The following is a 26,339-nucleotide window of genomic DNA, read 5'->3' as shown; positions in this document are numbered from 1 at the left end:
ATAATATGGTTATATTACACCATGTGCAATTCGCTCCAGATTGAAAGTGCATTGTTCATGGTTGTTGATACAGTGATTAATATTGTTAGTGTTTTATATCACAGGACTGCCTCTCCTCAGCTGCGACATTCTATTTTCTGCTTTTGTTATTTGCTGAACAGAATAAGTAATTGTCCATTTTCTTTTCTAGAAACTCAGAGATATTCGAAAATGGAAAGGAATTTCAAGCTATTGTATAAAAACTATGTTTTTGTGGAAGACTCATGCAAATGGTAAAAAATATTGGCAAAAAAGTTTGGGCAAGACTTTCATTGAGGTAAGCGTGGTTGTATATAAATTAATGGTTCAAATGAATCTACTGACATCTAATACAAGTTGTCAGTTTCATCCCTTGACATAATGGTGTTGTGGTGTGTGTAGTCATACATGTGCAAATTGTGACATATAACATTTGAAAATAAATAAATATGGAGATTTTAGTCGTTTAGAATAATGAACTTTGCAAACTACAGGTGACTCTATTGAAACAACAGTCAATGTTGATTACCAACAATGTAAGTTTGAATGGTAAGAGCACAACTAAAAAAAATTTAAAAAAATATACTCATCTGTTGGAACTATAACTCTGTCTTGATATTGAGTAACTTTAATGAATGCAAATGCAGTTTTAAATTATTCTCCATTTATTGTGAATTGTATCAGTCACAGAGAAACATTACTTTACACATTTCTGGCAATGCCCAACAAAGACTATCTAACTTAACTATGGCTATAATTGGACTAACTTGACAGGCATTGCTAGTCGTTGTATAAATAACATTTAACACTTCACAGTATTTTTTAGCTTAATGCATAACTGAAATTATAATTAATAGTTGTTCATTTTTCACAGTTTGAACACAAAATTTGTTACTCCAGGATTTGATTACAGGTTTTACACAAGCAAAATTACATAGCAAAACATATTTATATAAAAAAATTATATAAATAGATGTCTTAAGCAATTAGTACAGAAATAAATTAATTTACTTTTTAATCACACAGTTGTTTTCCTGCTATCATTCTCCCTGACTCTTTGACAGAATATTAACAGATTTATACAATCAAAAGTTATGTAGAAATTTGTAAGTAATTTGAACTGATTTTGAGTTGCAACAATGTCTTCTAGGACTTTCAAAACATAATTTGTATCTAAAATAACAATTTTGAAATGTTAATGCATAGTGTTTAGTATAACTACATTTGCATCTTGGTAAAACATCAAAATTATGAATCACAATAAGTTAGCAATAATCACAAATATCATGTTTCCCATGACCTATGTATCAGGTTCTGAATTAAAGTTAGGGGCTCAGATTGTATATTGTTTGAACCATTCCTGATGTCCAGGCGGAGCTTCAAGGAATCCTCAGAACCTTAGGCCCCCTACAAAACCTTTCACCTGACTCCATCATTCTCCTGACCCCACCGACACCCTGCACCCCTACCTTCTACCTTCTTCCCAAAATTCATAAACCCAATCATCCCGGCCGCCCCATTGTAGCTGGTTACCAAGCCCCCACAGAGCGTATCTCTGCCTACGTAGATCAACACCTTCAACCCATTACATGCAGTCTTCCATCCTTCATCAAAGACACCAACCACTTTCTCAAACGCCTGGAATCCTTACCCAATCTGTTACCCCCGGAAACCATCCTTGTAACCATTGATGCCACTTCCTTATACACAAATATTCCGCACGTCCAGGGCCTCGCTGCGATGGAGCACTTCCTTTCACGCCGATCACCTGCCACCCCACCTAAAACCTCTTTCCTCATTACCTTAGCCAGCTTCATCCTGACCCACAACTTCTTCACTTTTGAAGGCCAGACATACCAACAATTAAAGGGAACAGCCATGGGTACCAGGATGGCCCCCTCGTACGCCAACCTATTCATGGGTCATTTAGAGGAAGCCTTCTTGGTTACCCAGGCCTGCAAACCCAAAGTTTGGTACAGATTTATTGATGACATCTTCATGATCTGGACTCACAGTGAAGAAGAACTCCAGAATTTCCTCTCCAACCTCAACTCCTTTGGTTCCATCAGATTCACCTGGTCCTACTCCAAATCCCATGCCACTTTCCTTGACATTGACCTCCATCTGGCCAATGGCCAGCTTCACACGTCCGTCCACATCAAACCCACCAACAAGCAACAGTACCTCCATTATGACAGCTGCCACCCATTCCACATCAAATGGTCCCTTCCCTACAGCCTAGGTCTTCGTGGCAAATGAATCTGCTCCAGTCCGGAATCCCTGAACCATTATACCAACAACCTGACAACAGCTTTCGCATCCCGCAACTACTCTCCCGACCTGGTACAGAAGCACATAACCAGAGCCACTTCCTCTTTCCCCTCAAACCCAGAACCTCCCACAGAAGAACCACAAAAGTGCCCCACTTGTGACAGGATACTTTCCGGGACTGGATCAGACTCTGAATGTGGCTCTCCAGCAGGGATACAACTTCCTCAAATCCTGCCCTGAAATGAGATCCATCCTTCATGAAATCCTCCCCACTCCACCAAGAGTGTCTTTCCGCCGTCCACCTAACCTTCATAACCTCTTAGTTCATCTCTATGAAATCCCCAAACCACCTTCCCAACCCTCTGGCTCCTACCCTTGTAACCGCCCCCGCTGTAAAACCTGTCCCATGCACCCTCCCACCACCACCTACTCCAGTCCTGTAACACGGAAGGTGTACACGATCAAAGGCGGAGCCACGTGTGAAAGCACCCACGTGATTTACCAACTGACCTGCCTACACTGTGAAGCTTTCTATGTGGGAATGACCAGCAACAAACTGTCCATTCGCATGAATGGACACAGGCAGACGGTGTTTGTTGGTAATGAGGATCACCCTGTGGCTAAACATGCCTTGGTGCACGGCCAGCACATCTTGGCACAGTGTTACACCGTCCGGGTTATCTAGATACTTCCCACTAACACCAACCTGTCAGAACTCCGGAGATGGGAACTTGCCCTTCAGTATATCCTCTCCTCTCGTTATCCGCCAGGCCTCAACTTCCGCTAATTTCAAGTTGCCGCCGCTCATACCTCACCTGTCTTTCAACTTCTTGGCCTCTGTACTTCCACCTCAACTGACATCTCTGTCCGAACTCTTTGGCTTTACAAATGTCTGCTTGTGTCTGTGTATGTGCGGATGGATATGTGTGTGTGTGCGAGTGTATACCTGTCCTTTTTTCCCCCAAGGTAAGTCTTTCCGCTCCCGGGATTGGAATGACTCCTTACCCTCTCCCTTAAAACCCACATCCTTTCCTCTTTTCCTCTCCTTCCCTCTTTCTGACGAAGCAACCATGGGTTGCGAAAGCTAGAATTGTGTGTGTATGTTTGTGTTTGTTTGTGTGTCTGTCGACGTTCCAGCACTTTCATTTGGTAAGTCACGTCATCTTTGTTTTTAGATATATTTATTTATATGTGTAGACCATTTAAAGAACATACACATTGCCTATACACATTTACATTTTCTCTTAGCACAAGTGATTTAATTAATTACCTTAACAAAATTACATGTGTTTGACTATCAATCCATTCCACATGACTGCATGTCCATCCTCTACTAATATCCATAATACAATTTCCCTTGCCATAGCTTCATTGTAGTGCACATAATAATCCCGACTACTTCATCATCATCAAATTCATGTCATCATCATCATCATCATCATCATCAACATCATCACTGAATAATCCATATAACCATCATTGTCTTCAGATGACCCTAACAGTAGTATAACAACCCTCATATAATATCTAACATGTCTTCATGTCATATCACTATGAATCCATAATACTTCATTAATACTCCTTGGAGCCACCAGGAGTCTGTACTTGGCCTGCTGCTGTTTCTCATAGACATAAATGACGTATCTACGAAACGCAAGTTCATTGCGTTTGCTGATGATACAAGCATTGCAGCAAACAATAAATAGTCCATTGATCTCGAAACTGATACCAAAAAGTTTACCATCAGATCTCCTAACATGGTTCAAAGCCAGTGTCGAGATGGCAATGAGTGTAATTGTGCATGATTTAACTCCTAAAAGGAATTACAGTAATGCAGTCAAAAATGTACCATGTGACAAATGCAAGAGTGAATTCATGAAATTTGATGAACACATTTTAAGTCCATAGTATGTGATTGTCAGTTCAAAAAGAGAGAATGACAGACTGAAAGACAAATATATGCAGATGAGATCAAAACAAAACATACTGGAACTGCTGCAAGACAGAGGAGATAGTTCACCAGAATGGAAGCTTGTAAGCAAAAATGCAGAACATTAGATGTAAGAAGGTTATCTGCAGTGAGTGATTCAAAGTTTGTGAATGTAAACAAATTTGGTGTCCTTATGTATAATAGCAGTATACCAATGTGCAGCTCAGAACCTAACCTTAAGTCATGTGTTAAGGTGTAAAAAATTAAAGTCACTGGAAAAAAATTACTTTTGATAAATCAAAACCAAAGTCTTCAACAACAACAAGTGCAAGTTCTGGTAACAGCAAGCATTCTGCTGAGAAAAAATTTCCCACAAAATGGATAAGTATTTTTGCAGACTGTCATGAGTGAGATATGGCTGAAATTATAAAAAGCAATATAAGAAACATCGAGGTATGTGGAACAGTGAAACCTGGTGCTAAAATCCAGGATGTAATTGTAGGCTGTAATTGTGAACACATAAAAAATGACTATGTAATATTAATAGGTGGTTCAAACAACATGGCCTGCAGTGAAAGTTGTGTTGTAACACAAATGTGGAAAGAGAAATTCTCGGCAATTCATCGATCCAAGATTCTGGTTATGAACATTCCCTAGAGACTTGACTTAATCTCACAGTCCTGTGTAAATGAAGCCATCTCACATATGAACTTTAATTTACCAAGGACTTGCAAACTTTTCAACAATATTCATGTTGTAGACATAAACAATTTTAGTAGAGAACTGTTTACTACCCATGGAATGCACCTAAATAGATCAGGAAAAAAGTAATAGGCAGCCTTTTAAACACAACAATTTTGGAAGAACTTGATTCTACAAAAGGTAGTGCACATAGACACGCCACATTACATGAATGGTTTTGGAAATCACAGGTCAAGAAAGCATCCCTGAACTCACCGACTCAGATTTTTATAGACAAAACATTTCAACTAACACTGAAAAGCATCAACTGGCAGTCTCACACCAGAATATTAGAGGGCTGTGTAATAAACTAAATGAACTCTTGGTCAGTGCGCAAGACAGTGGGAGTATAGATCACACCCATGTACAGTACTTCACTGAGCATCACCTATGTTCAGGAATGGGAAGACTCATAATACCTGAATACAATCTTATGGGCCCTATGGTTGGCCCGCTAGATGGTGCTGTCATAGGTCAAACAGATATCAACTGCGTTTTTTTTTAAATAGGAACCCCCATTTTTATTTCATATTCATGTAGTATGTAAAGAAATATGAATGTTTTAGTTGGACACATTTTTTGCTTTGTGATAGATGTTGCTGTAATAGTCACAAATGTATAAGTATGTGGTATCACATAACATTCCGCCAGTGCGGACTGTATTTGCTTCATGATACATTACCCATGTTAAAATGGACGATTTACCAACTGTGGAGAAGGTTGATATCATGATGATGTGTGGCTATTGTGATCAAAATGCCCAACGGGCATGTGCTATGTATGCTGCTCAGTATGCTGGATGACATCATCCAAGTGTCGGGACCGTTCGCCAGATAGTTACGTTATTTAAGGAAACAGGAAGTGTTGAGCCACATGTGAAACATCAACAATGACCTGCAACAAATGATGATGCTCAAGTAGGTGTTTTAGCGGCTGTTGTGGCTAATCCGCACATCAGTAGCAGACAAATTGCGCGAGAATTGGGAATCTCAAAAATGTCGGTGTTGAGAATGCTACAGCAACATAGATTGCACCCGTATCATATTTCTATGCACCAGGAATTGCATGGTGATGACTTTGAACATCATGTACAGTTCTGCCACTGGGCACAAGAGAAATTATGGGAAGATGACAGATTTTTTGCACACGTTCTATTTAGCAACGAAGCATCATTCACCAACAGTGGTAATGTAAACCGGCATAATATGCACTATTGGGCAACAGAAAATCCATGATGGCTGCGACAAGTGGAACATCAGCAACCTTGGCGGGCTAATGTATGGTGTGGCATTGTGGGAGGAAGGATAATTGGCCCCCATTTTATCGATGGCAAACTAAATGGTGCAGTGTATGCTGATTTCCTACATAATGTTCTACCGATGTCACTACAAGATGTTTCACTGCATGGTAGAATGGCGATGTACTTCCAACATGATGGATTTTCGGGACATAGCTCGCATGCACTTGAAGCGGTATTGAATAGCATATTTCATGACAGGCGGATTGGTCGTCGAAGCACCATGCCATGGCCCGCACATTCACCGGATCTCACGTCCCTGGATTTCTTTCTGTGGGGAAAGTTGAAGGATATTTGCTATTGTGATCTACCGACAATGCCTGACAACATGCGTCAGCGCATTGTCAATGCATGTGCGGACATTATGGAAGGTGAACTACTCGCTGTTGAGAGGAATGTCATTATACATATTGCCAAATGCCTTGAGGTTGAGGGACATCATTTTGAGCATTTATTGCATTAATGTGGTATTTACAGGTATTCACACTGTAACAGCATGCATTCTCAGAAATGTATCACATTGGAACAACCAAAATAAAATGTTCAAACGTACCTATGTCTTGTATTTTAATTTACAAAACCTACCTGTTACCAGCTGTTCATCTAAACTTGTGAGCCATATGTTTGTGACTATTACAGCGCCATCTATCACCAAGCGAAAAAAGTGGTCCAACCAAAACATTCATATTTCTTTACTTACTACACAAATACGTAATAGAAAGTGGGGGATCCTATTTAAAAAAACGCAGTTGATATCCGTTTGACCTATGGCAGTGCTATCTAGTGGGCCAACCATAGTGCCATCTGGTTTCCCCCTTCAAGCTAGACGACTTTTATTCTTTGTAGTTTTTTCGTTTGATGCTTATTTTGTGAGATATTTGGCCCTTAGTGCAGTCACAATCAATGGACCACAACAAATGAATTACAGTAGTATCAAATTTGATTTTTATAAATTTTGAAGTGAGTGAATTGAATCGAATGGATTATCTTTCGGTCTTAATTTACAACTCTTGTACACTGTAAGTCAGTAGTAGTGTGAACTTACATCGATTTTTGCATTCTCTATGCCATTGAGATTTCTGTAAATTGGTTAATATACATATATATTTCTTCTTCTGCCACAAGTACTTCTCATTTTTGACCATGAATACAATGCTGATTTGTACCAGACTTCCTCTTCATATGCAGGTAGCCACAGTGACATAATGCACGGAAGAAGAAAAAAAAACTTTCATGGTTTTTCACTAAAAAGAACTCTCACACTTCATACTTTCATAAAAATTATTATTCAGATAACACAATGTCTACTACACACTTCTCACAAGAATACGTCTTCTCCCTATGAGAACTAAAGACAGAATCTTCAAAAAAATTGAACAAAATTTACATCATTTGCCATTTGCCCTCCAGCGTAGCAAAATACATCTTTGCTGATGCTTACAGTGGCCGCACTAGTGTTTATTGTCATTGGTTTTTAACTTTTATCGTAGCATGTCAGTGCTTTTCCTTATGTACCTATACAAACTGTGTGAACTGTAAGGCAATTGATGTACACTGTTTTTGTTTAGAGCAACATTTTGATCCATGTGCCATTGAGTATTCTGTAAGTATTTCTAACCTCTTAATTGTAGCCATATATATGTCACCCCCAGGCAATCTTCACCTCTGTTTGAAGCAGCATGACTCACTGTTACTTTATCTATTTAATTCAAAAAGAGATGTCATAGTACTTGGAGATTTCAGTATCAACTCCCTAACACAAAGTAGTGGAAAGTCAGATCTGGAAGATTTGATGCATACCTACAATATACTCCTAGTGTTCAATTTTCTCACCAGAGCAACTTCTAATTCAAACACCCTAATTCACAATGTATTTATAGAATATATTGAAATATTCAAAGGCCTCTCTCATCATGATGGTCAGAGACTTATCATTCACAATATGATTACTTGCCAGAGTAAAACTGAACCCCAGTGGAAGGTAGTCAGGCTCATTAAATGATGAAACAATTAAGGCCTTTAAGTCACACCTCCAAAATGTAAATTGGACTCATACATTCAATGAAGTAGATGTCAGTTCCAAATATAATTTGCTTAGCAATAAAATTGCATTATTATTTGAAGTTTCCTTCCCAAAGAAATCACATGAAAATCACGGATCATCAAAGGGATAAGTCTATCCTGAAAACACAAATGTGAATTGAACATCACAGCAAAACGTTTAGGAAATCCTGCCGAAATAAATTATCATAAAAAGTACTGTACAATATTAAGCAAAGTAATTAACCATTCAAAAATTCATATTTTAACACCAAAATCAACCAGTCCAGTAATCATCAAAATAATATGGGACATAATCAGGAGTGAGACAGGCATCAACAGTGCTAATAAACATGTAGACAATGTTTGAAATATTGATAATAAACATATAAGCAATCAAGAGATAGTTGCAAAAACCTTCAAGTGCTGCTGTGCAAAATAACAGAAAAATGAAATAATCATATGGCATTGTTGGCCGGGAGGCCCCGTTCGGGTTCGGCTGCCAAGTGCAAGTCTTATTTCAATCGACGCCACATTGGGCAACTTGCAGCCAGGAATCAGACATGGGCCAACTGCATGGGAGGCAAGCACATTACCACTCAGCTAAGCAGGCAGACTGCTGCTGTGAAAATAAGCTGCAATGGCTCTTTAGAAAGTTCCATGGACATATTAAAACATCATTTTCCCAATCCAGTAAGTGAAATAAGAGTAACCCCCCTGCCCCCCTCCCCCTTAAACAGGAATGAGGTAAAGAAGACCACTGCATCATTTAAAAGCAAATGATCACAACCTGTAGATCATATTTCCAGCAAACTACTACAACCCTGCTCTGATTAACCATAGAAAGTTTTAGCCCACATTTTTAATGCCTCTGTGTATGAGTCTGCCTTCCCAGATTGAATGAAGCTTGCTGTAGTGAAGCCACTCCACAAAAAGGTAGAAACAACATATTTCACTAAATAATGTCCCATTTCTCTTTTGACCACTTTTGCAAAAGTCCTTGAGAAATTACTGCATTCCAGAATTGTGAGGCACCCCGAAAATTTTAATATAGTCAGTAATAGACAATTTTGTTTCTGAAAATGTACGCCCAACACCGTGTATTCTTATTTATCCACACATCACTATTAAAATTAACTTCTATAAAAGTTTTTAAAGCTTCAAGAGGCATAAGATACACAAAAGAAGAACTTTTTACTTATCTTCATTATCTTGTTGTTGGCTCCAAGTCTTGTCTAGGGGGACATTCTTGAGGCTGTAATTTTGTGTCGTTCTGGGTTACTGAAGACGAAATAACTGATGAAGATTTGCCTGTTGCTATGAATATCTTTTTATTTTATCCCATTCTTCTAAATCACATTGAGTTCACAATTTTCATTTCTATCACGCCACAAATTACATTACTGGAGACACAATCGAAAACACGTCTGATTCCATCTGAGGCATGCCTACTACTCCCAACACTCTGTGGTACGCACAATTTCCAAAGAGTTTACAAAACAAAAGAGTTTACAGGATTTCTCGATAAAATAAGAATCATTGCCAAGATATAACATTATTTCTATAAATTTGGTTATTCTCATTACATTGTGCAATTAATAATATGAATTTTAAGTATGCCAGAAATTTCGTAATTTCACATATTTTTAAAGAAGAGTAATTTTAACTGCCTGTACAGAGTACTATCAAACTGATTTCCTTTTACATATTTTAGCCTGAAACATAACACATCGCATACAAATCATATGAAGTTCATTCAGTTAGACAGCTGATATAATGTTCACCTATGCAAGAATCGAGAGTATACATGATATTGGTTATTTATATTAAAAAAAAGGGGTAATTTTAAAGGAGGTTGACCCATTATTATATCCCCCTCACAAAATTTGGAAACAAAATGTTTACAATATTTTGTGAAAGAGTACAAGGTTTGCCAAGTGGTGTAGATAATGATGCCCAGGATAGCAGACAGGTGTATAGAAGTTTTTGACACATAACATATTACAGAGAACATAAGAAAAATATCTACTAAACAAATCATGTTCTATACATATATCAGGATATGGCATTCAGATTTTCAGATCCGTGGAACATACTGTCACAAGACAAATAGTAAAAGGTCAAAACCACAACATTACACCCCTAAACTTTGGAGTAATTACAGAGACAATGTAAATTACTAGGATTTATAAATTTTAAGTTAAGATCTATACAATCACAACTTCAAAATCTTCAAACGAGAAGAAAAAAATTTCAGAGCCTAAGTGTACAACGAGTGAGCTAACTCAAAAAACTCACAATGACAGGTACAGACCAGAGGAATATACTCAATCATGAGTAGGAATCAATCAGCCATATTAACAATAGTATTTATGGATATGTTGACTCATGAAAGAACAAACTAATGGAAAAATATTTGGGCCTAAGTTTATGATGTGGGGACTGACCCATGAATCCAAAAGCACACCAGGTACATACCAGCAACAAAGTTTCGACACAACAAAATGACTAAAGCTCATAATCATCTCAATGAATTCAATCATATGCAATGAGTAATTGTGAGAAGTGTTTAGCTTCAATCAATGGTTGTACTCTCTCCTTGACTACACACACACACACACACACACACACACACACAAACACACACACACACACACACACACACACACACACACACACAGAGTCACGATGACAAGGGGTACCCAAAACACAGAGCTAAGCATGAATCTGTTCACAACTCAAGTTCCAATCAGACACAATATTGCAATACTCAGGGTAGATTCAAGTAAACATAGTCGTAAATAACTTTGAATGATGACACAATCCAGTAGCTTGAGAACCAAAATCAGAGTATGAAAGCAGACATGCATATATCCTGTTACACTGTCCATACTAGTAAATGTCATCCACACTATTTTCCAATTGTCCATATGACTAATCTATATACATAAAGACTTCAAAGATTCATTTAAAAATCATAAAAAAATACTGATTTAAAGTTACATAATGTACTGGATAGTTAATCCCCCTACATGCTTTTATGCTGAATAACACTGTCCTTAGCAGTCTTGGCTAACAATTCACAAATATTAGTCACAACTCAGATCCAGTTGACAAATGCTCAAGCACATTACCGAGCATCCACGATCTCTTGCAAGTTGACTGGTCCAGTAGGGTGAAGCCACACAGCAGTGTGGGGAGTGGATCCGCCGACATCTTTCACCTTCCTCATTGGAGTTCTCATCACACACTCCAATGGATAGGTAACTTCCTGTCTACCATTCACATCAAATCCTGAAACATTGTTTTGTGTACTAAATATGCTATTAAATACCTTCTTCACATCACATGAGATATGTTCTGCTTAATCATTTTACATATTCAATTATATCGGATTTATGTCAGATGAAATTTAAAAAAATGTTCACATTAATAAACAGAGTTAAATACAATGAAAAGAATGGAGTAAATTGCAAAAGGGATCCATTCATATAGTCTCATGGCATATATGTATATCAAATTCTAAAGCACGTATCTATTACAGAACACAACTATATAGTGTATCACAGATTTTTTTAACTCAGTCAATAGATAAGACAGAACTTTAGAAACTACAGCATCTTACATACTAAATTCCAGACAAACAAAACACAATTACATAGTTTTATGAATCTACAAATAGATTTAAACTCAGTCAATGGATAAGATAAAACTCTAGAAATTACATCTTCTTACATACTGAATTCATGATAATGGAAAATGAACAAACAACAAAAATCAGGTACTTATGGATAATCTCCATCAATATTTTAGATTTCTCTTTGGCTTTCACCAGCACAAGATCTCCTACATCAAACTTAGAAAATCTACCTTTACCATCATGTCTCTGCTTTCTCCTACCCCCCTGTCTTTTCATCGTCTCCCTAACACATTCTTCCCTCTCTTGTAATGACAGAATTTTACAGGGTGGAAACTCAACATATTCAGAAATAAAGTTAGCTGGTGTGTGATTAAACATGATTTCAAATGATGAAAAATGTGTTGAAGAATGTTGTAAGTTGTTTATAATATCCTCAAAATCGTTGACGTAATCTATCCAACTGGTATGATTCTTGCTACAATATGTTCCAAACAGTCTTCCAATTTCTCTCTAATATATCTTTTTACAGGGTTACTCAAAGGATGGTACACTGAGTTTAGTATATGTTTTACTTTTACATGGTCAACAAAATCTTTCCAAGTTTGTGATGTAAACTGAGAACCATTATCAGACAAAATTGTTTTAGGAATACCTACCTAATGAAAAGTGTGTTTTCAAGCTTAGCGATGATTGGCTTACTGATAGCTTTCTTAAGAGGAAACAACTTTATGAACTTCAAAAATACATCAACCACCACAAAAACATAACAAAATCAATTTGTAGACTAAGGTAAAGGTCCATAAACATCTACAGACATGAGATCAAGGTTATTATTAGGCAATATATTTTGCATTTGGCCTCTACTTGTTCAGTTACTTACTTCTATTCTTTGACATCAGTCACAGGTGGCAATCTTCTTCTTGACTCTTCTTCCTATGTTATAAAAATAGATGTTTTCCTGAATCTTTTGTGTGCATTTGGTTGATCCACAATGAACACAAGTCTCATGTGTATAAGTAATTAAAGTATCAATACACTGTTCCAGCCAACATAGTTCCCCATCCTCTGAGTCAGTCTTATGTCTCCTGAATAAAATACCCTTCTGTACCTTACAATATTGTTTTATCTTTTCTCCTCCTTTCTTACCCAACATGCTCTTAACCAATTTCCAATTTTGATCTTGATTTTGATACCTGCGGATGTCTTTGCAAATTTTCAAGGTCTCTTTTTCCTCTTGCACACCTCTCAAGTACATAATTTTAAACTCATTCTCTCCTTGTTCAAAGTTGTTACACGATTCACTCCCTAAAGACAGTCTAGACAAAGCATCAGTAACTACATTGTCCGTGTCCTTAATATATCTGATTTCATAATTGAACTGCTGTAAAAACTAGGCCCAATGAGTAATTCTGTTGTGGTGCAGCTTACACACCTGAAAATAACATAATGCTTTGTGATCAGTATAGATGATGACTTTGTGGCCTAGTAGATAATTTTTAAACTTGTTGAATACCCAATGCACAGCCAAAAGTTCTTTCTCAATTATCATGTCTGTATTTTCATGTCTCTGCAATATTCTACTAGCAAATGCAAGAGGTCTATGTTCAATAACACCATCAACTTCAATTTCCTGAAATAAATGAGCACCCTATGCAACATCACTATTGTCTCTCATAATAAAAAAAAGGAAGAGACAAATCTGGTCTGAACAATATCTGATGCTGACACAACTATTGTTTGATCTTATCAAAAGCATTCTGACACTGCTGATTCCAATCCCAAACGGAATTCGTCTTCAAAAGTTCATACAAGCATGGAGCATTCAAAGCTTGGCTACTACAAAATTTTCTGTAAAATCTAGTTAATCCAAAAAATGATTTAAGCTATCTTTTGTTACAAGGAGTAGGAAAATTAGCAATAGTATCAAGTTTCTCTTTATCATATGCAATTCCTTTTCAGATATAACATGTCCTAAAAATTGAACTTCTTTCACACCAAATTTACATTTACAATACCTATTTTCAGAGTCATACCTCCTGATTCTAATTTTGAAATACATCTCTTAACAGATTCAAGTATTGTTTCCAAGTATTTTCAGCAACCAGAATGTCATCACCATACACAATTAATTTTGAACTCACTTCATGTCCTAAGGCAGAATTCAGAGCTTTGATGAATTCAGCTACAGATACATTTAGCCCAAGTGGCACCACACAATACTGAAAACACTTACCTCAGTACAAAAATGCTGTATACGTTATAGAATTAATTTCAAGTGGGATCTGGTGAAATCCAGAGGTCAAGTCTAAACTACTACTGTATTTTACATAATAAAATTTAGTCACAACTCGTCCATGTTTTCAGGATGGTCATTCTCTCTGATAAGAAATTTATTGAGATGTCTAGAGTCCAAAACAATTCTCATTCCACCATTTCTCTTACTTACCACAACTAAAGGATTATTGTAAGCAGTCCTACTTCTCTCTATTACACCCCCTTGTTTCCATTTTCTGAATTTCTTTCTCTGCATCTTTCTTTTCTGAAAATGATATATTATATGGCTTGAGTAAGAAAGGTTGATGATCTCTTAGGTAAAGTATGCACTGATAGCCTTTCACTTTGCCTGGTTTTTCACTAAACACATATCTAAACTTCAATAACAAATTTCTAAGTTGTTCTTTTTGTATGTCATTAAGAGTCATAGCTTCCCTTACTTTAGAATACACCACACTTTCAAAGTCCTGATCCGCAATCTCATCAAAATCTATATCATCATTATACACCTGGCACTCACCTTGGTTCACAATGTTCTGCAAATAGTTACAACTTGTCCCACAATTTAAGATGCAGAAATTAGTTTTCACTTAAGTATTACTTTTAGCTTCCAAAATAAACAATTATTTAGCAATCCATCCAAAACATGCCTCAACTTCCACTATCTAATCCATACCAAGGATTATATTTTCTTCCAGACTAGGGATCACTAAGCATCCATCTTCAAATTTCTTGCCTTCTATGCTAAACGTTAAAAGTACCTGAGATTTTACCAGTTTGCTTAGCTTACCTGTAGCTCCTCTTATCTATACACCTACAATGGGCATTTCTACAAAATTCGTACCATATTTTATCTTGTCTCCAAGTTGCTCAGATATACCACAAATCAGGCTACCTATATCAATCAAACAGTTCCCTTCCCACAGATCAATCTTAATCTTAATGTAAGGAATCCAAAATCTTAATCATCATCTCTGTTATTAGACACTTCATGTAAGAGATCACTTTCAGTTTCATCAGATGCTACATGTTCACTGTTCTTGCAGGGTTTTATCAGCTTTACTGGTATCATAGCATTACTTTGGTTACACATGTTGTCAGGCAAATATTGGAACACACTGAGTGGATTCCATAGGACAACTAACATCACTTATTACAGAAGGAACACAAAATATATTTCTGTTAAAATTACATGTCCTTCTTAGATCTAGCCGGCCAGTGTGGCTGTGCGGCTGTAGGCGCTTCAGTTTGGAACCGCATGGCCACTAGGGTCGCAGGTTCGAATCCTGCCTCGGGCATGAATGTGTGTGATGTTAGTTAGGTTTAAGTAGTTCTAAGTTATAGGGGACTGATGACCACAGATGTTAAGTCCCATAGTGCTCAGAGCCATTTGGACCACTTAGATCTTCTTTCACTTCATTCTATCAATTTGGATACAAGTTTTCACCTTCATTCTCTAGGCTTACAGATAACTCACTTTTACTATTTGAATCATTCTCTGCATGGCATTAATGAAAAACTGCTTTGAGTGGATTGCTGTCCAATGACTCTCACTTACATCATCACAAACATCACTTGCCTGACCTGTATTCACTAATAACTCTGAAACTTCATTATTCTTAAACTCTACAAATACCTGATACTCATCAGTATCATTATCATCATTATCACCCTCTTCCAAAATTACTTCATCAACAACATCATTAACAACACAAGACTCATTACCATCAAAGTCACACTCCTCACCTACGTTCATTTACAATAAGCTACCAGTCTCAGTCATTTCACAGCTCTCATTCACATCTACATCAGAAATACCACCTAATTCAGATCCAATACAGTCAACACCTGTCTTACAGATATCAGTAACACTGTTTTCTGGCCAAGAGAAGAAAACATTAGTACACACTACATCAAAATTCTCATTACTCTGACATTCTGGTTTGTGATTAGTATCTACATCATTATAATTAAACATCCTATGTATGAATACTTAAACATGCATTTTAAAACTACAGCTTTCATTGTTCTATCTTCAAGTGGCAATTTTGTGTAAGACAATAATTTTCTAAGGTTCTCAGCCAGATCTTTTGCTAAGGTGCGACAGTGGTAGTTGTTGTATGCTTCGTGCATAGATCTTTTCGTGATGCACGAATCTCTACTAACCTAATCTTGTCATCATTTATATGTTCTCTTTTGAACTGAGAGTGCAACAGCCTCTGCCTTCTCAGCATCCACAGAATTTTGTCATTAAACCATTTTGGGTCTTTTCCATCCTTTATCCACTTGTTAGGCACATAACTCCCCAGACCACGATCTACAATCAACTTAAACTTTGCCCATAATTCCTCTACATCCATCTTACTGGAACTAAGTGATGCTAATTCACAGCCTAAGTGAGATACTAATAACTGCTTATCTGCTGTGTCTATCAGAAACACTCTCCTAGTCTTCTTGACTGATTTATTAACTTCCATAATCATAGTTGCTATAATGACATCATGATCTCTAATCCACATTTATATACTGACATTTATAATAAGGTCCAGCCTTATTTTATTTACAAGGTCTAAGATATTTCCATTGCATGTGGGCTGCTGAGCAAGCTGTTCAGGAAACGTGTTCAAAGGTATTTTGCATGACTGTCTGCCTGTACCTCCTACAATGAATCTGTAGACATTCCAGTCTATACTTGGCAGGTTAAAGTCACGTCCAACAATCAGTAGGTCATATTCAACATTATCTGCTACAAATCATGTTAAGTGTGTATATCACTAACTTTTTTCTTACAAGACTTTCATTGGATTACCAAGCCTGACTCCTTACATAGCTGTTCTTCGGTAATTGTTAACAAACATCATAAAACATACATGGGATGAATATAAATCTGCTGTAGATGACAGATTCATTCATACTGATCTCTGTTGCTAATAAAATACTAAATCTCTTTGGTACTCTCCCACTAATCATTAACCTGACTGCAATGGCATGACAGTAGAAACAATAAAACTAATGCTCATTCCTGTTTATAATTTTTCCGATAATGTGTAGAATTTAAAAAGCACTTCAAGGTAATCACATTTTTTTCAAGGCGCATTATGATAATTATTGTAACATTACTAAAATATTTGAGAAAATGGGCTGGTAGTACACATAAAGTTCATCTACAGTACAACCAATTTCTCACTTCCCCTAATGACATAATAATTAAGAGCTCATAGTTCAATGACTAATTTCAAAAACATTGTTTAACCATCCATTCACAGTTATATTTTCACAAAAATATTTCAATCAGTATAGCAAATGAACTAATATCTACCCTAGGCATAGTGAAGTAAAATTAGCATCCCTTACTCAACATAACAATAAATCAATTACATAACATTAAATACTGAATAAGTACATATCCACAAAACTCTGATTAATATCCAGATCACCATTAATTAATAATCATGCTTAATTAGTATTGCATGTAAGTTAATTTCATGAATTATACTAATCATTGTGTTAATTATAATGGAATTATCAGTCAACTTAATGGGTTGTCATTTCTCAAGCTAATTTTTATATGTCTTCTAAAGCAGCAGATTATTTGGCACATAAGACAATTCACAATTCTCAGCTAAATGGCTCATAATTAATGAAATGATTAATTAAATCAGTTACAAAACATTATTGATTCACATTACAGTAATCAAAATCACCATTAATTATTGTAGATCCTACTGTAGCACAAGTTTTGTGTGAAGGAAGTGATCATAGCAAATTCTCAAAGTTTTAGCCTGCATTAGCACACTGAAACATTTCTACTGCATAACTTTCACAAATTAAACACAATGTAACTGAATTCTGTAATTAACAAAATAGTTATTCAGTGATTTCAAATTAGCATAGAATGAGTAGTAATGACCACAGTAGATTTACTAGCCATATAAACATACTTACAGTGAAATAGTATATATTAATTCACAATGTCTACTTTGACATTCTTTCACAAAACTGTGTTTGCCTCAGCATACTTCAGACCTAATAATTCCTGTGAAATAATTCTGTATCTGATCAGCAAAAGCTGAGTACATCATAATTATGTCTTGGTACATCCCTACAACCAGATTAACAGAACCAGTACTATTGAAATTGTATGTTACGAGACCATAAACTTCTATGAGTCCTCAAAGTCTCAAATTCTGCTGTTAATTACTTATAATGTACCAGTATTCTAGAGATTTTTTTAATTACTGGTACCAGTAAATTGTCATGAATTTATCAGGAAAAGTGAAATGAAACCTAACTTCCTTCTCACTACTGACTGTATGCTCATACTGTATGAACACTCAGAAACATCCTACATAACAGTAACAGTAAAATGCAACATAATCAACATCTGCCTAAATGCTAATGACAAATTAGAATTAAACTTGCAGATTTTCATCCTAAAGTCAGCTCGTATTATACTGATATACTAAAACTGCTAAGTAATTAGTTAACAATTACCATTAAGGCTCATGCACTTAAATATACAATATCTTAGAAATAAGCTCAATGTTTTGCAGACTTTTGTAAATGATCATTCACTTCATGTAGTTGTGTTGACTGCGCTTGGACTGAAATCTGAGGAAATTATTTACTTTAAACTAGTTGGCTATTTCCTAGGAAATAGCTACTGTAGACAGCATCCTAAAGGTGGAGGTGTAGCAGTATTTGTTAGAGAGCAGTACAAAGTTAATAAATTAAACCATCTATATCTGTATAATAATGAAGGTTTGACTGAAGTGACAGGTGTTGAACTCCATATCAAAGGTTGTGGAAAGGGCATGATGAAACAGAAAATTACTGGGATTTATCGTCCACCTAATTCAGACGTAGGGCACTTCATAGATATTTTTAGTAGAATAGTGGGACACTGTGACCCAGACGAGGTAACAATACTTGGTGACTTGAATATAGAGGAAACATCTTGCAATAACCATAACAGCAGGCTAATATGTACCCTTAACTCCTATAATCTTATGAATGCAGTAAATTCAGATACAAGAGTAACTCAGTCTACTTCTAGTAGAATAGACAACATAATACTATGTAAAGAGGTAAAAGATAGTATTAGATGTGGGAATGTGGACTTCCACTACTCAAACCACAAATGTCAATTTGTAGACTATGAACACACTAGCTTCCAAGAAAGGACTCAGGTCGTAGAATATAAAAGAGTGCTTAAAGAGAAAAACATTAATGCTTTTAAAAGTAAACTAGAATCTGAGGCTTGGGTCCAAATGCAAATGGGCCAAATTTTATGATATTATTTTACAATATCTTAATTTTTGCTACCCAGTGAAAGGGATTAAGAAATTAGTAACTCACAACCAAAATGTAAAAAAACACCAGACTGACTCTTCCAACTTACATGATTAAACTCGGGCAAAATATCGAGGACTTAAATGTGCTTCATACGTCAACTAAATTGCAAATATTTAAGGATAAGTATAATAAAACTACAAAACAATTTCAGGAACAGCTCTCAAATCTAAGAAAACAGATCCTAGATCAGGAAATAGCTCAGTCATCAAATATAGGGAAGATGTCATGGAACATAATAAATAGATATCGCAAAGCCACCCCTAAGTTAGATGCTCCGATTGACAGAATACAACATGAAGGAAACCATACTAATGCTCCAGATAAAATCTGCAATATACTTAATGAATATTTTACATTCTTCAGCTGTGAATCCAGTTAATAACACTTGTCTGACTCGGATGGTAAAGCCTTACCCTAGGCTGGAAACTGCTGTTGAATTTAAGGAAATGAATGTGGAGGAAATAAGAAAAATAATGAATAACTTAAAGAATAAGACCTCATCTGGGTGGGATGGAATGAGTAGTATTATAATTAAAAATGCAATAAGGAATTAGTTGGAATAATTACCCATAGCACACATTTCCAAATATATTGAAGAAAAGTACAGTTAAACCTATGCATAAAAAAGAATTGAAAGAAGAGCCATCAAACTTCAGGCCCATATCACTAATACCAATTTTCAGTAAAATATTTGAAATTGTTTTGTTGACACAACTTATTGATTATTTCACAAAGAATAATTTACTAGCAGAAACACTGCATGGCTTCAGAAAGCACCACAGTACCATTATGGCAATTACCGAATTTCTCCACAAGTTGAGGGAATGCAGACAGCAGGATATTTCTAGACCTTACTAAAGCATTTGACTCAGTGAACCATGAGCTCTATTAATCAAACTGTAAACTTACAATGTAAATGCCACACCCATACAACTACTGATCACTTATCAACCAATCGTAAGCAGTGAACAAAGCTGAGTTATGAAATTAATGGTCAGATCAAACATTTCCAATCCAGCTATGAAACAGTAAAAACAAGTTGTACCTTAAGGCTCCATATTGAGCCCTTTCCTTTTCCTGGTTTACATTAATGATTTAGAAGCACCTCTGTACTCTCAACTAGTAAGTTATGCAGATGACACCTCAGTTTTGTTCTTTTGCATACAAACTAATGACTTAACATTGGCTGCAACTGATGGCTTAAGTCAAATAACTACTTTTCTGGCTGGATCAAATGACGTAGTGAGAAATTAAGGAAAAGACTTCTTGTTATCATTAAAGAAGAAACTGCAGGAACTACAAAATACGAAAATTCTCATCTTTTCAATACCATGTCAGCATGAACTTCCATCCTGGTCTTGTGTGAATGTTGAAGTTAGAAGAGTAAATGAAGAAATGAAGAAAATTTGTAAATACTTTAAAAATGTCTGTTTTGTACACATAACTAACTTAGGTACATGATTCCACACTGGTCATGGTCTTCATCTGAATCAACTTGGAAAGAAGTATGTGAGTAATTAAATCATAAAAGTAGCCAATGAGTTAGGCATAGCAAAAATCAATAGCTCTGAGTCAATACCACTTAGATTTAGGGAAAACTCTTTTTTTAGAGGTAGCAAAGAAGAGCTGAGACAAACAGGTTAGCCCAGATTCACACTGGATGACCAGATCAAAGATAAGATAAGATGTTCCACATCCATGAGGATCTCCTCAGCATGGATCTATGGAATGAAAAACTAATCTAATCTAATATATCTAAAAACAAAGATGATGTAACTTACCAAACGAAAGCATTGGTATGTTGATAGAGACACTAACAAACACAAACACACACACAAAATTCAAGCTTTCACAACCCACGGTTGCTTCATCAGGAAAGAGGGAAGGAGAGGAGAAGATGAAAGTTCAAAATGGTTCAAATGGCTCTGAGCACTATGGGACTTAACATCTATGGTCATCAGTCCCCTAGAACTTAGAACTACTTAAACCTAACTAACCTAAGGACATCACACACATCCATGCCCGAGGCAGGATTCGAACCTGCGACCGTAGCAGTCGCGCGGCTCCAGACTGAGCGCCTAGAACCGCTAGACCACCGCAGCCGGCAAAGACAAAAGGATGTGGGTTTTAAGGGAGAGGGTAAGGAGTCATTCCAATCCCAGGAGCAGAAAGACTTACTCTAGGGGAAAAAAGGAACAGGTATACACTCGCGCACACACACTCACATCCATCCGCACATATACAGACACAAGCAGACATATCTTTCCGCTCCCGGGATTGGAATGACTCCTTACCCTCTCCCTTAAAACCCACATCCTTTCATCTTTCCCTCTCCTTCCCTCTTTCCTGATGAAGCAACTGTGGGTTGCAAAAGCTTGAATTTTGTGTGTTTGCTTGTGTTTGTTAGTGTCTCTATCAACATACCAATGCTTTTGTTTGGTAAGTTACATCATCTTTGTTTTTAGATATATTTTTCCCACGTGGAATGTTTCCCTCTATTATATTCTAATCTAATCTAAGAAATATAGCAGTAATGATGATTGTCCCCATAGAAAAAATTTCTCACTAGCTTTGTCTCTCAAAATAGGTTATCTCAATATTGAAAGCTTAAGTGGAAAACATGTAATTTTAAACGAATTTGTGAATGAGAACTTATTTGATGCATTGTGCTTAAGTGAGCACTGGTGTAAAGGAAATGAAATATCTTTTCATGTACTTGATGATTTCCACTTAGCAAACAGCTTTAGCAGAGAGCACCATATTCATGGGTGTGTATCAATTTACATTAAGAAAGAATTAATAAATTTTAGTAATGAACTGGACCTAGGATTTCTGAGCAGTAAGATACATTTTGAAGCCACAGGTGTATATCTGGATCATTTAAAAATTGCTATTGTATCTTTTATAGATCACCAGACAGAAGTCCACTAGTATTTTTAGAAAAACTTGAGACTTTACTAAATTTCTTTCTTAATACTCAGTGGAAGAAATATAATATAGTGATTGGTGGTGACATCAATGCTGCATTTGATGTAAACAAAGACATGCACACTGTAAATGAATTTAAAAACCTGTTACAACAATTCAACTTCATTTTTATGAACTGCAAATTGACAAGACAGTCCGCTTGTCTTGACAACATACTTACAAATGTCAATAGAGAGTTACTGTCTTCAGAAGTAGTTGTCTTCGACTTCTCTGACCATGACTCAGTTTGGGTAAAAATAGGTACCGATAGGCCTAATATGGACTATAAGGACTTTAAAAAGCCTAAAATAGTCATCACATGACCAATAATGCAAGAAAAATTGTCTAATTTCATGGTCTCACTCAGTAATTATGACTGGTCACATATGTTTGACAATAATGCCCAGGGCTCTGCCAATACATTGTTCGATAGATTTTTTCATTCTTTGTTAAATATATTCGAGACCAACTGCCCTCAATACAAATGTAAAATTAACCCTAAAAGTAACAGTAATAGACATAGGGATAAGAATCCATGGTATACTGCTCAACTAGCCAATATGAAAAAGAGGTTGTTGTTGTGTAGAGATACTTACAGACTTCAGAAAACCGATATGGCTAAACAAAGGTACTCAAGAGCACAAAAGGAATATATGTATGCTTTTAATGAGGCCAAAAAACAACATAACCTAGTCAGCATTGAGTCATCAAAAAATAAATGCAAAAAAGCATGGACTATAATAAATTCAGTGGCCAAAAGCAAGAAGAAAGCTGAGGTAGAAATTTCAGCAGATGAATTTAATAACTACTGTATAAAATCTGTTAACCAAATTAGGGAAAGCACTGGGAGGCCGCAAGAAACTGTAGCTGATCTCATTAAATCTCATAATGTAGACTACACCCTGAAAGACAGATTCCTTTTAACAGAGCTCACACCAGATGTTGTTTTAACTATTGTAAATAATTTTAGGCCCTCTGATAGTGAAGATATATATGGTATTTCTTGTAATATGTTAAAAAAGATAATTGGGCACATATTATATCCTCTTACTAAATGTATAAACAGATGTCTAATTGAAGGAGTATTCTCAGATGTATTAAAATGAACTTCCCCGCATGGGGCCTCCCGGCCAACAATGCCATACGATCATTTCATTTATCCAGGGTAGTACCCATTTACAAGAAAGGAGACAAAAATTGCCCATCTGGCTATCGTCCAATATCTCTGACACCTATTCTATCTAAAGTTTTGGAATCCATCATCCACTCCCAGTTGTGTGATTAACTGACATGAAATAACATTATTACTGCAGTACAATTTGGCTTTAGGAAGGGCAAATCCACAGTCCATGCCATTGACTCCCTGATTAAAAAAATGCTTAATGCTTATGAAGGAAAAAATTTTGCTGAGGCTACCTTTTGTGATCTTAGCAAAGCCTTCAATTGTGTGGAGCATATTTCACTCCTCAACAAACTAGTTTATTGTGGAATCACAAACAGTGAAGTTGACAACATCTTCAAATCTTTCCTCAGCAACCATAAACAAATTGTTTGTATTGGTAAACAGAGATCACAGCTAGCTGAAGTTAAGTGCGGTGTGCCACAAAGCTCAGTATTAGGACCTCTGCTATTTATCCTAATGACAAACGACTACCATCTTACAAAAATACTCACTCCATTCTCTATGCAGATGATACCACTTTTTTCAATATCAGTTCAGACATGGATATGCTCCAAACTGTGGCAAATGACACAATATCACAAGCATCAGTCTGGTTTCGAGCTAATGGGTTCCTGCTTAACGGGAGTAAAACTCAAAAGATTGTATTTAGTATAAGAGATCTGCCAGTAGCAGACTTCATGGATAGTGTTAAGTTCTTAGGTATTGTTATAGATAGTAAACTGACTTGGGAGCCACATACAAAATACATTAGTGCAAGGCAGTCTAGAGTGGTGTATTTGCTAAGGAATTTAAAAAATCATGTACCTGCGGCCCATGTAAGATTAGCCTGCTTTGATTTTTTACAAAGCATTATATCTTATGGGCTTTTAATATGGGGCAGTAGCTCACACCTTCAGGACATTTTGGTACTTCAGAAGAAAGTAATTCGAATTATCACAAACAGTGATAAACTGGCCCACTGCAAATCACTTTTTATCAACTTAAAAATATTAACCGTTATAAACGTGTATATTTACACTGCCCTACTGCACATAAAGAGCAACTTCACCAGCGTATAAGAGATGTACACTCTCATGGAACCAGAAATAGTAGTCATCTTGACATACCTTACTACAGGTTATCCAAGTCACTGAACAGTTACGAAGTGGTGGGTATGAAGATGTTTAATGAACTGCCACTAGAATGGGTAGAAGCTCCATTTGATTTATTTAAAGACAAATTATTCAGTTGATTAGCTGCAAATCCTTGCAACTCACTTCAGGAATTTTATGACTGTAAAATATCATAGTGGTACCGGTTTGGAGAGTACAGCATAATTTCTTTAACTGAGTAATTTATGATGCAATGTTTTCTTATTATTTGATGTTAAATATTGTATTTTATTAAAAACCAATAGTTACATAATGATCTTCATGTATATATACTGTATAACTTGTATATACACTCCTGGAAATTGAAATAAGAACACCGTGAATGCATTGTCCCAGGAAGGGGAAACTTTATTGACACATTCCTGGGGTCAGATACATCACATGATCACACTGACAGAACCACAGGCACATAGACACAGGCAACAGAGCATGCACAATGTCGGCACTAGTACAGTGTATATCCACCTTTTGCAGCAATGCAGGCTGCTATTCTCCCATGGAGACGATCGTAGAGATGCTGGATGTAGTCCTGTGGAACGGCTTGTCATGCCATTTCCACCTGGCGCCTCAGTTGGACCAGCGTTCGTGCTGGACGTGCAGACCGCGTGAGACGACGCTTCATCCAGTCCCAAACATGCTCAATGGGGGACAGATCCGGAGATCTTGCTGGCCAGGGTAGTTGACTTACACCTTCCAGAGCACGTTGGGTGGCACGGGATACATGCGGACGTGCATTGTCCTGTTGGAACAGCAAGTTCCCTTGCCGGTCTAGGAATGGTAGAACGATGGGTTCGATAACGGTTTGGATGTACCGTGCACTATTCAGTGTCCCCTCGACGATCACCAGTGGTGTACGGCCAGTGTAGGAGATCGCTCCCCACACCATGATGCCGGGTGTTGGCCCTGTGTGCCTCGGTCGTATGCAGTCCTGATTGTGGCGCTCACCTGCACGGCGCCAAACACACATACGACCATCATTGGCACCAAGGCAGAAGCGACTCTCATCGCTGAAGACGACACGTCTCCATTCGTCCCTCCATTCACGCCTGTCGCGACACCACTGGAGGCGGGCTGCACGATATTGGGGTGTGATCGGAAGACGGCCTAACGGTGTGCGGGACCATAGCCCAGCTTCATGGAGACGGTTTCGAATGGTCCTCGCCGATACCCCAGGAGCAACAGTGTCCCTAATTTGCTGGGAAGTGGCGGTGCGGTCCCCTACGGCACTGCGTAGGATCCTACGGTCTTGGCGTGCATCCGTGCGTCGCTGCGGTCCGGTCCCAGGTCGACGGGCACATGCACCTTCCGCCGACCACTGGCGACAACATCGATGTACTGTGGAGACCTCACCTCACGCCCCACGTGTTGAGGAATTCGGCGGTACGTCCACCCGGCCTCCCGCATGCCCACTATACGCCCTCGCTCAAAGTCCGTCAACTGCACATACGGTTCACGTCCACGCTGTCGCGGCA

General features: G+C 37.1%; 1 protein-coding gene across 2 annotated transcripts in view; it reads left to right on the top strand.

The window, feature by feature from the left end:
- LOC124606353 (cyclic GMP-AMP synthase-like) overlaps nucleotides 1-26,339 on the top strand; it is a 353,987-nt gene that overhangs the window by 188,762 nt on the left and 138,886 nt on the right. For both annotated transcript variants that reach the window (XM_047138335.1, XM_047138334.1), the window contains exon 8: nucleotides 191-316. In XM_047138335.1, coding sequence (XP_046994291.1) covers nucleotides 191-316 — 126 coding nt within the window. The remainder of the gene's footprint in view (nucleotides 1-190; nucleotides 317-26,339) is intronic.

Source organism: Schistocerca americana, chromosome 3 (assembly GCF_021461395.2).
Source record: "Schistocerca americana isolate TAMUIC-IGC-003095 chromosome 3, iqSchAmer2.1, whole genome shotgun sequence".
Classification (NCBI taxonomy): Eukaryota; Metazoa; Arthropoda; class Insecta; order Orthoptera; family Acrididae; genus Schistocerca; species Schistocerca americana.
This window is presented reverse-complemented; position numbering and strand designations above follow the sequence as displayed.